A 15251-nucleotide genomic window follows, 5' to 3' on the forward strand; every position below is an offset into this window, starting at 1 on the left:
CAGAATCAAATCTGAGCTCAGTTTTTTTCTGCATGAGCTTGTATGCGATAGAGAGTCGTATTCTGTTTTCTTATACACAAGCACACATGTAACATCGAACAAGTGTAGAAATTTGCATAACGCTTCACTACACAGGATATTCGCTGTGAGAAATGTTTCACTCAGAGGTATTTCAGTTTTTTCTTCATACTGCTGTACAAATGCAGAATTTCTGCCACTTCTGAATTTAATTATAAAAATGTTGCATATAGTGTTTTTTTTTTTCTTCTTTTTTTCTGGTGCACAAAAAGCAACATGGACTACTTGCATGTTTTCACTACCTTTTCTGGGCCTTCGATGTGAAAGTTGCTTAGGCTGTCAATGGAGAGACTTTCATTTAAAATATCTTCAGTTGTGTTCTGACTTCCGAGGATGAAAGGAAGTCTTAGGGGATTGGAACAACTTGAGGATGTATAATTAATGACAGAATTTTTATTTTGGGTGAACTACCCCTTTAAAGACGGGACGAAACATCTGATATGTTAAAATAGTTCTGTGCATTATTGTGATTATATAAAAGCTGTTTTGGTGCACAGTTAGTCTGTGATTTATATATAATTGACTTGTCTTTTGCCTGCAGAGGATCCTGAGGAGAGAAGTAAAGTGAAACAGGCTGGCGAATGCTGTCGAAAGATTCTCACTCACGTCAACCAGGAGGTGAAGGAAGCCGAGAACAAACAGGTGTGTAAATAGTACCTGACCTCAAATCAGTGCTGAACTCAATCATTCTGAGCTGATCCCTGATCCTCTGCTGCCCCCAGAGGTTGGAGGACTACCAGAGACGACTGGACCTGTCCTCACTGAAGCAGAGTGAGAACCCCATGATCGCTGAGTTCAAGGTGACTCCATATTTAAATATTTGAAATCCATTTAATAAACCTGTAACTGACAACCAGTGTTGCCAAGTCCATAGTTTTCCCGTGGAATTAGGCTACTTTAACACTGTTGCCGCGGGTTGTTCTTCATGTCCGCCAGTTAAAGCAACCCCAATAACATATTTAGCCCCTGAAATGTGAATTTGACCAGGGAAACCCCATCATAAAACATGCATTTTACCCGCCAGAACGCAGGGGACCCTCCTCGAAACGCGATTGGTCTAGTTTGGGTAGTAATTGGTCGGGTTTTGTTGTGAAAACTTGGAAACACATTGTAAACAAAATTGATTTTACTCTCCATCTAGAACCTGGACTTGACTAAGAGGAAGATGGTGCATGAGGGACCGCTGTCCTGGAAGGTCAACAAAGACAAAACTATTGGTGGGTGTGGCCTGTCACGGAATCCACTGTAGACCAGACTCATATTAGAAATGTCTTCTAGTGCTGACTTCATGGAAAACATCAGCGCACAAATTAAATGCTGCAAAAGTGTATAATATGTCATGTTATTGTGAAATGTTTTTGTGTGTGTGTATTCAGAGCTGTACACATTGCTGCTGGAGGATATATTGGTGCTACTTCAAAGACAAGATGAGAAGCTGATCTTAAAATGCCACAGTAAGAATCTGGCGGGCACTGCTGAGACCAAACACATCTTCAGCCCCATCATCAAACTCAGCACTGTGATGGTGCGCTCGGTCGCCACCGGTAAGAAGTGTTGCTTTTAAAAACAGACAAGAAAAGTGGGTGAAATGCATTACATCATATGTTTGTCAAAATGCGTAGAACAGGTATTTAATGGATTCTCGATAAAGCATATTCAAAAGCAAGCTGAACTAACATTATTGTCTGAATGTATTACAGACAACAGGTCATTCTTTGTGATCTCTATGTCTGATAATGGAGCCCAGATCTATGAACTAATGGCTCAAACCGTTTCTGAGCAAAAGACGTGAGTGCTGCATTTTTGTTTTACCCATAGTTCCATTTTATATGCCCTTTTAGAGTGTTCCTATCTGCTATTAAGAGCTCAAAATTTACCTCAGTATGTTTAGCTTATTTTTAATATTTAGAATTTTATTTGTATTTATTCAGTTATAATTTTTGTTTGTATGTTTGTTTTTTGCATATTGTATATTATACTTATATATATATTTTTTTCAATCACTAGGTGGCAGTGTCTGATCACACAAAGAGCCGATTGTATGAAGACCAAACTACACAACATCATTCCATTACCTCAGACTGAGTGAGTTGAAGTTTTCTGTATCATTTATAATATGAGAAGTGTTTTATAAGCAGTAAGGTGATGTTAAACATGACATGTTTTGCAGCGGGGAGCGTGAAGCGGTCGAGTTAATAAACTCTGGTGTTCAGAAACTAAACAAAGACTCTGAGCCTATTTCTTTAGTGAGCATTCAGTCTCCAGGTAAACTGTTTCTTTCATTTATTTTTTAAAGATGTTTGTGAGTGTGACTAGTTTGAGACCGTAATAATAGTCTGGCAATAAGATAGTTAATTCAAATAGAGTAGTTATAGCAGTATCCATCCTCAGAAACATCTTTCAAATAATTGTAGGCCTCAGTTTTGCTGTATATTCTCTGTAGAAAAAGATGGCACTGAGGTCATGCCAACCCCACCATGTAGCACCAACCCATTCGAGACCAAATCTGATGAGGAGGATGGAGGAGAAGAAAACTCACTACAGGATCAGGCTGAAGATGATGAAGCGTTCGTGGTGGCTGATATGACCGATCGACTTACATTCCTGAAGCAGCGCTCGAGGTTAGGCATCGCCATAGACGAGGACGAGGCCGAGGCCTTCGAGCTCCAGCCACTCCGAGCTGATGAAGCTCTCAGAACACGTGAGTAGAAGACACGACTCTAGTGCTGCTATGAGCTGTCCTTCTCACTGAAAAATTCATTTGTGTATACCTACTAAAATCCAACAATTAAACAACTAAAGCCACATTGGATTCACTCCAACCCTGCGAGTCTGTCAATTTCTCTACTCATGTTTTTTTTTTTTTTAGTGGCAACACTAAGGCAGCTCCTGATCAACCAAATGTCCAGTCAGGAGGACACAGACAGAGACATTGAGAGGCGAGAGCAACAGGAAGATTTGGCGAGGACAGGCTCTCAGCAGGGGGCGGAGGACAGCACTACGATCAGGTCTCCTGTTGAGAATGGCTCAGAGAGGGCCGAGAACAGACGGGAGAACGCACAGGAACTGCCCTCCGGAGACACAGGCTTCTTTGAGACGTCTGAGGATTGTGGTGTGTTGTCCTTTTTAAGTCATCAGGAAACGCAAGGGACTTGATAATGGCCAGCTGACCGCACATTGTGCCACTTAATATAAGACTGTTACAAATTAATAAGCAATCTGAATCTGAAAAGAAAGGCCACAGAGTAAAAGGAGAAACCTGAAACTAGCACAGCTGTGTAGGACAATGGTTTCCTGGAACAATCATTATTTATAAATGTTATAGAAAATTTTTTGTGTGATGTGAAACTGCCAGCATGTGGGAAATTATCTTTACAAATAACCTAGCGCTCACTCACCACCACAAATGTGTGCTTTTCTGCACACGTTTTGCATGCTGGACATTAATTGCATTGTATAATTCACGTTGGAATGTCATGTTTCAGATGATTTAAAAATATAATTATATATTCTGGAAGATGCAGCCTGCTTTCACCTACTTTATAGTAGGGTAGTATGCATATTCAGATTTGGCCTACATTTTACACTACATTTACATTTTTTAATCTCAACCTGGCCACGTCCTGTAACCATTCCTCTTGTTTTCTGTCAGTCTCTGCAGGCAGTTACATGGTGCTGGAGGCGTATGGCGAGAGCAACACTGATGATGATGTGCAGGGCAGCAGCGGGGAGCCAGTGGCTGCGGGAGACTCAGGCATTGACTTGAAGAAGCTCCTCTCTTGCTCCTCTCAGAGCAGCGGAGGACCAAACCTCAACAGACAGATCATGACACACATACGTCTACTACAGGCCAACCTGCAGCATCTGAAGGTGATGTGTTGCTTCCTTAAAAATGGTCAGATAGGCCAATATACAGTCACCAAAAAGTATATGAATGCATACAAGGCATCCGTTTTGTTGAATCAAGTAACATGTCAAAACCTAAAGTAACACTTTAGCCAAAAATTTTGTCATCATTTACTCACCTGAAGTTTCTTTATGTGGAGCACGAAAGATGATATTTTGAAGAACTAAACAGTTGTTGGTCCCCATTGGCTTTCATAGTAGGGAAAGAAATACTATGGAAGTCAATGGGGACCATCAGCTGTATGATTACCAGCATTCCTCAAAATATCTTCTTCCATGTTCAACATAAGAAAGAAACTCATACAGGTTTGGAACGTCATCAGGGAGAGTAAATGATGACAAAATTTTCGTTTTTTTGGTGAACTATCCATTTAATGGCATCTGCTTACAAATGGTGCTAGAATGTTTCTCAGAATTAACTCTTCCTATATTAAATCTCTCACTTGCTGGCTGGATGGCTATTTGGAATTTGTCAAAATTGCTAAAATATTTTAATATTCAAATAGCAGGAACAAAAAAACTAAAATTCTCTATATAAAAAAAAAAATTATATATATACATGTATGTGCTGTAATTAGTGTTAATTTTGTCCCAATAATATTTTAATATTTGATTATTAAATGCCAGGAATAGTTCATCCAAAAAATGAAAACGTCATCATTTACTCACCTGCATGTTGTTCCAAACCTGTAGAAGTTTGTTGAACACAAAAAATATTTTCAAGATTGTTAAAGAATCAAGCAGTTGTTGATCCCCATTGACTTCCATAGTAGGGCAAGAAATACTATGTTTACATTTTTTATATTAAATCATTGCATAGTTTCATTATATTCCCAATATAAATATATCACTTTCCTAAAATATAAAGGCAACCTTAAAATAATTAAAAGATTAAAAAAAAAAATAATAATAATGTGAGAAGATTCATTCATTTAAATATGTGACCAAGTGTCGGACTATATAAAAACAAAAATCAGGTAAATGTCTTTTTGGTCCTTCGTATACACATTTAAACAATAATCAAATCTCTTCTGCAGGATACAGAAATCAAGTATAACCAGCTACGCCAAAGGCTATCAGAGGAAACAGCTACTGACACAGAGGAAAACAAAGGTAGTGCAGCTGGTAATGGTTTGATGATGTGCTGCCAGTATAGATGCCCTTAAAGAGCTTTCATTCATAGTTCTCTTTCTGTTTTATCCTTCTCTCAGATAAAAGTTAGTGAAGTTAGCTGTCTTTCTGTTTATTGAGACGGGAGGAGACACAGAGACACTGGGATGCCCCTCCTTAAACATCGCTCATGCATGGACGGAGACGGACAGAATGGACAGGAGATCTGGAGTTTCTGTTCCCACCACACTACAGGACGACCCCAGTCACTCGCTCCAAATCTCTGTCCTTCTGCACACCAGTGTGGTCATGGTACTTTCAGAAAGATTGCCATGTAAGGACGTTTCCTCACTCCACCATCTGCATTCAGAAGACAGAAGACTCATCATTCCTTCAGCAAACCTCCTAAGATATTAATCTATATTAGTCAAATAAAAGTACAGCGTGAGTGGTCACATGATCTTTACCAAGGTAGCTCCGCAGATCTTTAACCTCACTAGCATAAACCGAATGCCTGACTTCTGTTTTGATACGGCGTGCGGTATATGTGATTTTATGATGTAGAAACCGTGTTTGACATCAGCGGTGAGTAGCGTGAAAAACTTCTTATTGAAGTCCTGTCCCGCTAGAGCCCATAATTAGATCTTGATTATCACGTGAGCCTAAAATGAGCTCTCTAAGAGGAACGGCCAACGTTTGTGGACTGATGATGAAGGCAATGATACTAGTGAGGTAATGAGTCGGAGGATGGGCTGATGATTGTGGTGGTGTCTCTCCTCATTCCTCCTCTCTTAATAAACCACATGCTATTTAATGAAGCTACTGAAAGTGTTTTCTCTGGCTTGTGGCCACGGGAAAACCAGACCTTTCGCAATGTCGTCGGGTCGAGCTGATACGACACGTCAGGCAGCTCGGCCCGATCTATCTTTCGGATTTTCTTGGTTTTGAGAATGAAGTTAAATAGAAAGAAGCTTCAGTGCAGGAACTTGATGAAGACCCTTAACGGTCCATTTTAAATGTAATGTATTGTACAATTATGACCAACACTGCATCTCTTACAGAGACCTTTTTTTCTTCTATTGCATTAAGTCATGTATTATTTTAACAGAAACTACTAAAAAAAAAGAAGAAAAATAAAAGACTGCAAGGTATCCTTTAATATTAATGTAATCTGTATTTTTATTATTCTGTCTAGACGTTTGAGGTATTTTATTATATTATGGAACATTAATATGGTCTTGGCTTTTTGTTGAGAACATGAAATAGCTCTAATAGATGAGATTCTATTAAATTTGACTGAACTGATGTATGGTTCAAAATGGAAAGAAGATATTGCACATTGTGTCTTCATTTTATCACATTTACCTTTTGAGAAGAGTGGAAGGGATATTTTGTTTTGGGTTTATGACCAAAAAAATAAATTACACAACATCTGTAGCAAAAATGTATTCAATAAACTGGAAACACAAATGATGTTAATTTCTTGTAAAAATTATTTCTAAATAGTTTCAGAAATGCACAAGCTGAAACAAACGCATCAAATGTTCAAAACTGGTGTCAAGTCCTTTAAATACTCATTCTCAATATGAGAAAACCAATAGGCCATTTTTCCAACACTGCAAGTATATATTTGGGGCATCCACTTCATAACTCTCCATTACTGAGGTCTTTTTGCTTCTTTGTTACTTTCCCATCACCTTCCCTCTTCCTCTCTGAACTGATGCCTGAGGGTGGAAAAGAGTGTCAATAAAAACAAAATCTATACACTGTAAAAGTAATTCTTATTTAGATGTGTCTACAAAAGCAAATTTGAACCTACTAATGTGCAGTAGTTAGAGCTCACCTAGACTGCCAGCGCCTGCCACTATTCCACACACGTCCAAAAGATGGCAGCCAGTTGGCGTCAGTATGTGAGCTGTGGTCAAAGTTTGCACCCACACGGTTGGGCGGAAGCTTCTTGAGCTTCTCCTGCTCCTCTGTAATTCAAGATTTAAGACATTTAATATATAAATGGGAAGAGTGTTTTATATTTAAAATGTTACTAAAATAGTTAATACCACTTTTGTAAACAAAAATGTAGCATACTACTGTTAAACACTGGATTAAGTTTGCTAGTACACACAGTGTATATGGTAGTATTCAATAAGCAGTACCATAATTTCCCATGTTACTAATAGCCATAGTATTACAGCAGTTTCCTGCTGTCCACTGCCTGAGGCTTCATCACGCTCCTCCAGTAGCCACGGTGGTACAGCTCCTACAATTCAACACAACCTGCTCAGTATCTTCTCAAAGAATAACCCCAAACCAAATCGGTTTTACTCACCAATATGAACATTTCCACTGCTGGACGAGTCCTGCAAATAGGGGCAACAAGCCAAAGTGATCCCTGACCTTGTTTATCAATCTAATCAATCATTCTGACTGTGTGAGGACAAAGCCTCATGGCTCGGCCCTGGTTGTGGCTCCATTTCATAAAAGTAACTGTGGGAACTTCATGTCAAACATCAAAACTCATGCTTTAGACATTACAAACTCTGTTAGTTCCAGATTATACTGTATGAAGAAAAACTCATTTTGATGGCACTAAAGCGGCATTTAATCTTATACAACTTCTGTATTCACACTAGCAAAACATTTGGACACCTACTCATATTCATAAGACATTCATCAAAACTGAGGAATTGTGTAGTGATTAAAAAAAATGTTAAACAACAACAACAAAAAAAAAAAACCTAAAAAAAAGTTATTCATATATAGATGCATTTTGTCTACAAAACCAATTTTGTACTTTATATTTGCATAAAGATTAAAGATGAACCAAACAGTAAAAAAAAAAAAAACCTGATATTTCCTTTTTACACTTTCTACTAACGCTTCATTCTAAGGATGACATAGTATTTTCATCATCTATAAAAAAAAAAATATTGACTATACAACTCTGCGACATATCTCACAACAAAAATATACAGTAACTTAAAAATTTGGGGTCGGTAAGATGGTTTTTAAAACAAGTTTAATATGCTCACCAAGGCTGCATTTATTTATTAACCTGTTAACGGTCACCCCGTCCCGTATACAGGACGCCTACGTTTACTTCACTAAATCCTTATCTAATCACAATAAACTATATATCGTTGGAAAGGTCTAAGACTCCTAAATAGATATTTTACCAATGTTTTTTGTTAAAAATTATGTAGGAAAAGTAATAGATTAATTTATGACAAGAGTGCACCCTCAAAAACCTACATCATAACAGGAGTTCTGACCTTGTTAAAAAAAAAAGTCTTTTTCGTTGCCTTTTTCTCAGTCACACTTTAGAAATAATCAGAAATGATATATCAACTGAAAACTTAAAATCTCAAAATTCATCCTTTAAAACCCATTTTAAAATCAGACACTGCATTACCACGAAAATGGTACATCAATATCATGTTATAAAATGTTTTTGTTCATGAATTATAAAAATTTTAGTTTGGAAAGTGCACTTTCAAGTCTATGTTCAAAAATGTGAGTGACAGTTAAGGGGTTAAAATACATATAAATAAGAACGATTCTGTGATTAATAGAAAGTTCAAAAGAACAGTTTTTTTTTATTGTTTTTAAAACAAAAAGACTAATTTTATAACTGTTTTTTTGTTACTTTTGATCAGTTTAATGCATCCTTATGCAATGAAAGTATCCATTTCTTTACAAGCTAACTTTCTTTCCATATATGTAAATGGAATATACATATATACTCCAAATTTTGCATACTAATGTACTGGAATGGATATATATGTGGCCCTGGACCACAAAACCAGTCTTAAGTGTAAATTTTTCGAAATTGAGATATATACATAATCTGAAAGCTGAATAAATAATCTTTCCATTGATGTATGGTTTGTTAGGATAGGACAATATTTGGCTGAGATACAACTATTTGAAAATCTGGAATCTGACAGTGCAAAAAAATCAAACCGCCTTTAAAGTTGTCCAGATTCATTCTTAGCAATGCATATTACTAATCAAAAATTACGTTTTGATATATTCACGGTAGGGAATTTACAAAATATCTTCATGGAACATGATCTTTACTTAATATCCTAATGATTTTTGGCATAAAAGAAAAATCAATAATTTTGACCCATACAATGTATTTTTGGCCATTGCTACAAATATACCCCAGCGACTTAAGACTGGTTTTGTGGTCCAGGGACACATATAGGTATTGGAGCATTTTAATAAATGAGTATTGGTGCAACAGTTTTAAAATGACATAATTTTTACATTTATTTTACCTGGCTGTATGTTTACTGCTGTGTTGGTCCACTTCAGCAGGATGTACCAGGTCTGGATCAGGCCAAGTTTGATTCAGGAAAGTCAACAGTAATGCTCCATGTCTTTTAAACATCATTTTCCAGCAAAGGAATTACTTGCTAATTAGCAATAGAGTTTGAAAAGTCACAAATAACATTTCCAATTTTTTTTTTCATCGAACAAACAAATACTGAGATATGGATACGCTTGGAGATTCCCAGGAAAACAAACCTCTGATAATGACTGAAGGACCTCCAGTCTGTGCTGCTCCTGTTATCGAATCACTGCAGCTTGTGGAGGATGAAAGAAGAGAAGAAACGTTTTGAAGCTCAGATTTGGTTAAACCAACAACAATTAAAGTACATGTAAAACACCTTTACCTGTTTAATAAACACATCTTCTTTTTCCTCAAAATGTTCCAGAGCCTTGGAAACCTCAGACTTGAATCTACAAAAAAGGTATTCTTCATTTATTTCTCTTTAGAACATCTGCAAACTTTTACAGTGATGGTATCAATGTGCTAATGTACTGCAGAAATGCTACAATGAACACATCCATGTGCCCAAACATAAATAAGCAAGCAATAACCTCTCGGTTTCCTCTTCTGTTATGATAAACTTGTCTCGCAGTTCAGGATCTGCTTTATTGTCCCACCAGAACTTGTGTGTGTTTGTCCTGTGCTCTGGGCTGAAATAAAAGCACTCAGTAAATTCACTGCGAGCTCTGCATGTGTTTCTCAGAGGTTGTGTCGTGTGATCTTACGTGCTCATGTGCTCCAGCAGTCCTCCGTACAGCACACTGATGTTACAGTCAGTCACGTGTTTCTGCATCTCCAGCACGCAGCAGTAACACCAGAACTTCTCGTCATGATCGGGACTGTATTTCTCTACCTGAGGACTTTTAATGGTCCGCTTCACTTCTTTGACCTGTAATAACATGCAGAACAACAAATAATTTATTACAGTTCATGGCACCAAACTGTATTTTAACATTCAAGTCACACTTAATATCAATGAATATCTATCTATGACATTTTGTGGTTGTCAACCACCAACTGAAACCTGTTCATAGCTAAGCATACCTGAAGCCACTTGATTTTATTAAACCTTTATTTAACAAGGAAAGGGTTTTTAAAAACTCAAACTCACCTACCTGTGATTTTCTAATGATCCTGAAGACACTGATTAGCATGCTCAGGTGTGTTTGATCAGGGTTGGAGCTAAACTCTGCAGTGCACTGGCCCTTGAGGGTAAGATTTGAATAACCCTGGTCTACAGTTCCACAGAAACACACCTAATAATGCATGTATCCTCCACAGTGACAAATACACATCATTAAGAGACTCGCTGGACAGCATACAGCAGATTCTTCCAGTCACGATATGAAAATGACAAATTGGGAATAGTACTTGAAGGACCTTCTTACTCCTTAGCAGCACATCATACTGTATTTATAAATGCCACAAACTAAGAGGCAAAGAGTGAACACATTAGTAATACCATTAATGTTTATAGAAGTATATGGATGTGTTTTATATGTGTTTTTGTGTTGTTTTTATTCTGCTATGTACAATGTTTTGGCAATATGTAACAGAATGTCATGCCAATAAAGCAATATGAATTGAGAGAAATCTCAGACATCAGATTTGTTGCTCAAGAATAATTTATCAATTTTGAACAAGTTTGGGGTAATATAAAAAAAATTAAAAAAAACACTTTTGTTCAACAAGGACAATTAAATTGTTTGTTTGAACTTTTATTCATCCGATCTATGAATCCATTCATCCAACAATCCTGAAATATTATGGTTTACACAAATATTAAGCAGCAAAAAATAATTTTTAACATTGATCGTAAGCACTGATAATGACATAAGCTCCAAATCAGGAGATTAGAATGACTTCTGAAGGATCATGTGACAAGTTTGGAGTAATTATGCTAAAAAAAAATCAGCTTTGTTGACACAGGAATAAATGACATTTTAAAATCTATTAAAATAGAAAATCGTTATTTTGTTTTAAAACCTTTATTTCAATTGTAATAATTTCACAATATTAGGGTTTGTTACCAAATAATATTGCCTGTAAAGCTCTTTGAACTGTATTGGTTTGTTTGGAAAAGTGTTATAAATCATAAATAATTTGATACTTTTATTATAAAAATAAAGACTTCGTGAGCAAAGACTTTATATATATATTTTTTTATCTAAACCTTTGACATACTTGTATAATATGATTGATTGATGTATATATAGTTAATTTAGATGTTTCAGACTTTTAGGCATTATTTTTTTCCACCGGCTTTAAGGAAATAGCAGCCACTTGAGAGAAACTACAAAAGTCCATAAATGCATTTGTTTATTTTATAAGGCACAATGTGTCATTGGAGAAAAAAATTAAAAATAAAAAAAAAGAAAGTTACACGATAATAGTAATAACAAAAAGTGCTATCATTCACAAGTTCATAAGGAAATCAAAATCACAGCAGGTTGAGTTGTCCAGCCTGATGATATCATAGAGGTCAAAGTTGGATCACAGCACTAACAGTGCTTGAATCATATCTGTAACACGAGTACAAGAGAATGAAATCAGTTTGAATAGATTTTGCCATTTACCTCACCACTCACTCAGTTCCAAGCCCTGACCTGGATAGTTCATGCTCCTCTTCAGCATTCTGAAGGAATCTCCCGTAAGCGTGTTAATTTCATCTCTCAGTCTCTGTCGGCCATCCAGCGTAAGATGCCACAGACACGACTTCCTCTTGCCGTCTCCAGACACCTGCTGCGGGGTCTTTTTAAAACTGTTGCTGAAACACAGATTATGGCGGATTGTGTTTTTCCACCCATCTGGAGCTGTAAGGAAAAAGGGGAAGTGCTCTCTAGAAAGACAAAGAAAATAGAATAATGAAAAACAAATCTTTCAAAATTTGGGATTTGTGTGCGTGTTAGAGAGACGGTGAGTGAAGCCATTATGAGGGGAGAGAAGAAAAAAAAAAAAAAAACAAGCAAAGTAATTCATGCAATAGTAAAGGTTCTTTATGTGCATCTTTAGTCCATGAGGAACCTTTAACATCCATGGAATCTTTGCATTCTACAAAAATTTCTTTGTAGAAAATGTTCTGAAAAGAACCCTTTTTAAAACAACTTCACTAAACGCTCTTAATAAGTGCTTCACAATGCCATAGAAGAACCTTTTTGTCCAAATAGTCCCATAAAGAACCTTTATCATCTGAAGAACCTTTCTGTTTCACAAAAGGTTCTTTGTGGTGAAACGTTCTTAAAAAAAAAAAAAAAAAAAAAAAAAAAAAAAAAAAAAAAAAAAAAAAAAGCTAAGAAAGAGATGGTTCTTTAAAGAACCTTTGACTTAATGGTTCTTTGTGGAACCAAAAATGGTTTTTCTATGGCATTGCTGTGAAGAACCTTTTAAGCACCTTTATTTAGAAGAGTGAAAGGTTCTTTGGGGAGCCAGAACTGATTGTTATTCTACGGCATCATTGCAAAATCAACTTTCTGGAAGCTTTATTTTTAGAATGAATTTAAGAATGTACCGTCAGTGTTCACATTGTTAAGTATATGAAAGAGACCTGGTGAAGTTATAGATCTGCTGTACGTTAAGACTGCCGTTACGGCTGCTGCTGAGCGCCATTGCAATGAGGATGCAGTAGTTAACAGGAGGCCGAGGCCACCCGCCGTTCTTCAGGTTCATGCTGTCCTGCAGAGCTCTCTGAAGCCTTCTGTTCTGTGTCAGACCCAGTTTGCGAGTAGACGCTTTGGGTGTCCTCCCCTTCCGCACACCCTTCACCTTACGACAAACAGGCACATCTACAGAAGAAGCGTCATCTTCGTCTGTGAACTGGGACAAGGTGGAGATGGGTCAACTACATCAGATATCTAGAATCTTTCACCCAGTTTATTCTTTTCATATGTACCTTTCTCCTAGACATAATTCTCTAAAGTTTGCATGACATAATATCAAGGTGGCAAACAAGCCAAGTATGCAGTGCAGCTTTTTATCATACCTGATACTCGCTGGAGAGGGAGGTTTCGTGCGTGGACTCGTTCACGCAGGTCTCATCAGGCAGTATCGCTGGGTGCAGACTGGGTTCCAGAACAGGTGTTGCGGTTCTTGGTAGCGCTGACTGCGGTGTCGGTTTTGGGGGAGTTGGGGCTTTGGGGTAATTACTAGGGTACTTTATGGGGCAGGCTAAACTGGGATTCACCATCAGCCACAGATTCGGTTGTATTTCAGGCTCTTTAAAAGACAGAAACAAATGCATTTGAAGTGCACAGTGACAAGAGTTTAAGAAACCGAGCTGGAGGCGGGTGGGGGTGGGGGGGCATACACATTTAATAATAATTGGTAGTAGTAGTAGTTTAGTGGGCAGAAAACAAAAACTGCCAACTGTTTTACAAAGCAAATATTTTTTTCAGATAATGGTTTCATAAATTATTTTGTGGTTGGAAATAGACGTTTTATAATCATTCAAAAAAAAAAACTTATTGTTTATTTTGTAAAATAATTTGTCTTTGCAATATTGCAATGTTTATGGTTTCAAATAAAGTCATTTATAAACAACAACAAGTACATTTGTAAGTTCCATAACATTTCCATGGGGTCTCTGGCATTGAAAACAGTGAAAAGCTTTGATAAGGAGTTTTGTGTTTTGTTGATTAGTGTGCTGTCACGAGCTTGTTGAACACACCTCTGCTGCTGAGGGGCAGCTGGTAGCCGCTGTGCGCTGCTTCTGCTGCTGCTGGTAATGATCTTCTGGAGATCCTCGCGTAGTGCCACTGCGCCAGATACTGGTCAGTCCGCTTATCGTCTGCCAAAGCACCACACATCATCCACACTCAAGCACGCCTCTCTTTCGCATACTTGAATCAATTACTCACTGAAACACAATTATTTTACCGTGGTAAAACTGATCAGTCGTCGTCGTTAACTTTATTTCCTCGTTCATGTCCCAGTCATGTAAACCGCTGGTCAAATGAAGGTCCAGAAATCTGCTTTTGGATTGAAGCTGTAAATACATGTCGTCGACTGTAAGAACAGCTCGCAAACGTTTGTAAACAAACCCTAGTATCTCTTTTATTCGAAGAAATGTCGTAGCGGCAGTATAGACAAACTGTGACGATATCGTTCATTAAAACAGGTGGAAATCATTAAGATCCATTATTAGCAATCAAAGGTTTAACAAGTTTTCATTGAAGGTTCATTGTCACGCTAATTGTGAGTATTATTATTGTGCGAATTGATTTTTATTTTTTATTTAGTCAGTTTGTCCATATGCAGATACATTTTGACTACAAAATGCCGTGTAATATTTCCGAGAAAAAAAAATAAAAGGAAAAAATTTGAAGTAAAATAGCCTACCTTTATTTTAGATATCTGTCTAAAATGGCAAAAAAGAGAGAAAAAAAAATCTATAAAATAGCCTAATAATATATATAGGCTATTTTATAGATTTTTTTCCTCTTTTTTATATACATTTTTTATATATACAACATTTTTTATGTTGTATGTATATATATATATATATATATATATATATATATACATACATACATACATACATACAACAACAACAACAACAACAACAACAACAACAACAACAACAAGACACATTTCAGCCTTTAAATTCTATACTTGCAGTTATGGTAAAGAAACTTATTTCTGTGTTAAATAAATGAAATGCATGTTCTCTTTTTGTGACAAAATGCATATCTCTTTTGTTTAATGACACTTATTTGAGAAATATAGCCTACCTTTATTTGAGATAGCAAATATTACACTATCTGAAATACCAAATAAAGAAAAACAAATATAATAAACAAATAATAAAAAGATAAACTTTTGTTTG

General features: G+C 36.7%; 2 protein-coding genes and 1 pseudogene across 6 annotated transcripts in view; 1 reads left to right on the plus strand and 2 right to left on the minus strand.

Annotated features, from left to right (window-relative positions):
* LOC109107386 (rho guanine nucleotide exchange factor 12-like) overlaps window positions 1–6567 on the plus strand; it is a 76518-nt gene extending 69951 nt beyond the window's left edge. For all 5 annotated transcript variants that reach the window (XM_042724935.1, XM_042724936.1, XM_042724938.1 and 2 more), the window contains 12 exons: window positions 620–720; window positions 801–878; window positions 1220–1295; window positions 1455–1622; window positions 1779–1866; window positions 2086–2163; window positions 2249–2343; window positions 2522–2779; window positions 2948–3190; window positions 3731–3948; window positions 5022–5097; window positions 5196–6567. In XM_042724935.1, the coding sequence (XP_042580869.1) occupies window positions 620–720; window positions 801–878; window positions 1220–1295; window positions 1455–1622; window positions 1779–1866; window positions 2086–2163; window positions 2249–2343; window positions 2522–2779; window positions 2948–3190; window positions 3731–3948; window positions 5022–5097; window positions 5196–5206 (1490 nt within the window). In that variant the 3' untranslated portion in view covers window positions 5207–6567. The remainder of the gene's footprint in view (window positions 1–619; window positions 721–800; window positions 879–1219; window positions 1296–1454; window positions 1623–1778; window positions 1867–2085; window positions 2164–2248; window positions 2344–2521; window positions 2780–2947; window positions 3191–3730; window positions 3949–5021; window positions 5098–5195) is intronic.
* Window positions 6568–6651: 84 nt separating this feature from the next.
* Window positions 6652–10458, minus strand: LOC109107724 (annotated as a pseudogene).
* A 1391-nt stretch (window positions 10459–11849) lies between these two features.
* On the minus strand, window positions 11850–14536 carry LOC109084465 (forkhead box protein N5-like). The gene is made up of 6 exons (XM_042724941.1): window positions 14303–14536; window positions 14094–14213; window positions 13410–13642; window positions 12975–13243; window positions 12037–12269; window positions 11850–11952 (listed from the first exon to the last, which is right to left on the minus strand). Exons 1-6 carry the CDS (start codon window positions 14421–14423, stop codon window positions 11924–11926), a joined length of 1005 nt encoding a protein of 334 aa, XP_042580875.1. The 5' UTR covers window positions 14424–14536; the 3' UTR covers window positions 11850–11923.
* Between the last annotated feature and the right edge of the window lie 715 nt (window positions 14537–15251).

The sequence above is a fragment of the Cyprinus carpio genome, chromosome B5 (genome assembly GCF_018340385.1).
Source record: "Cyprinus carpio isolate SPL01 chromosome B5, ASM1834038v1, whole genome shotgun sequence".
NCBI classification, from domain to species: Eukaryota; Metazoa; Chordata; class Actinopteri; order Cypriniformes; family Cyprinidae; genus Cyprinus; species Cyprinus carpio.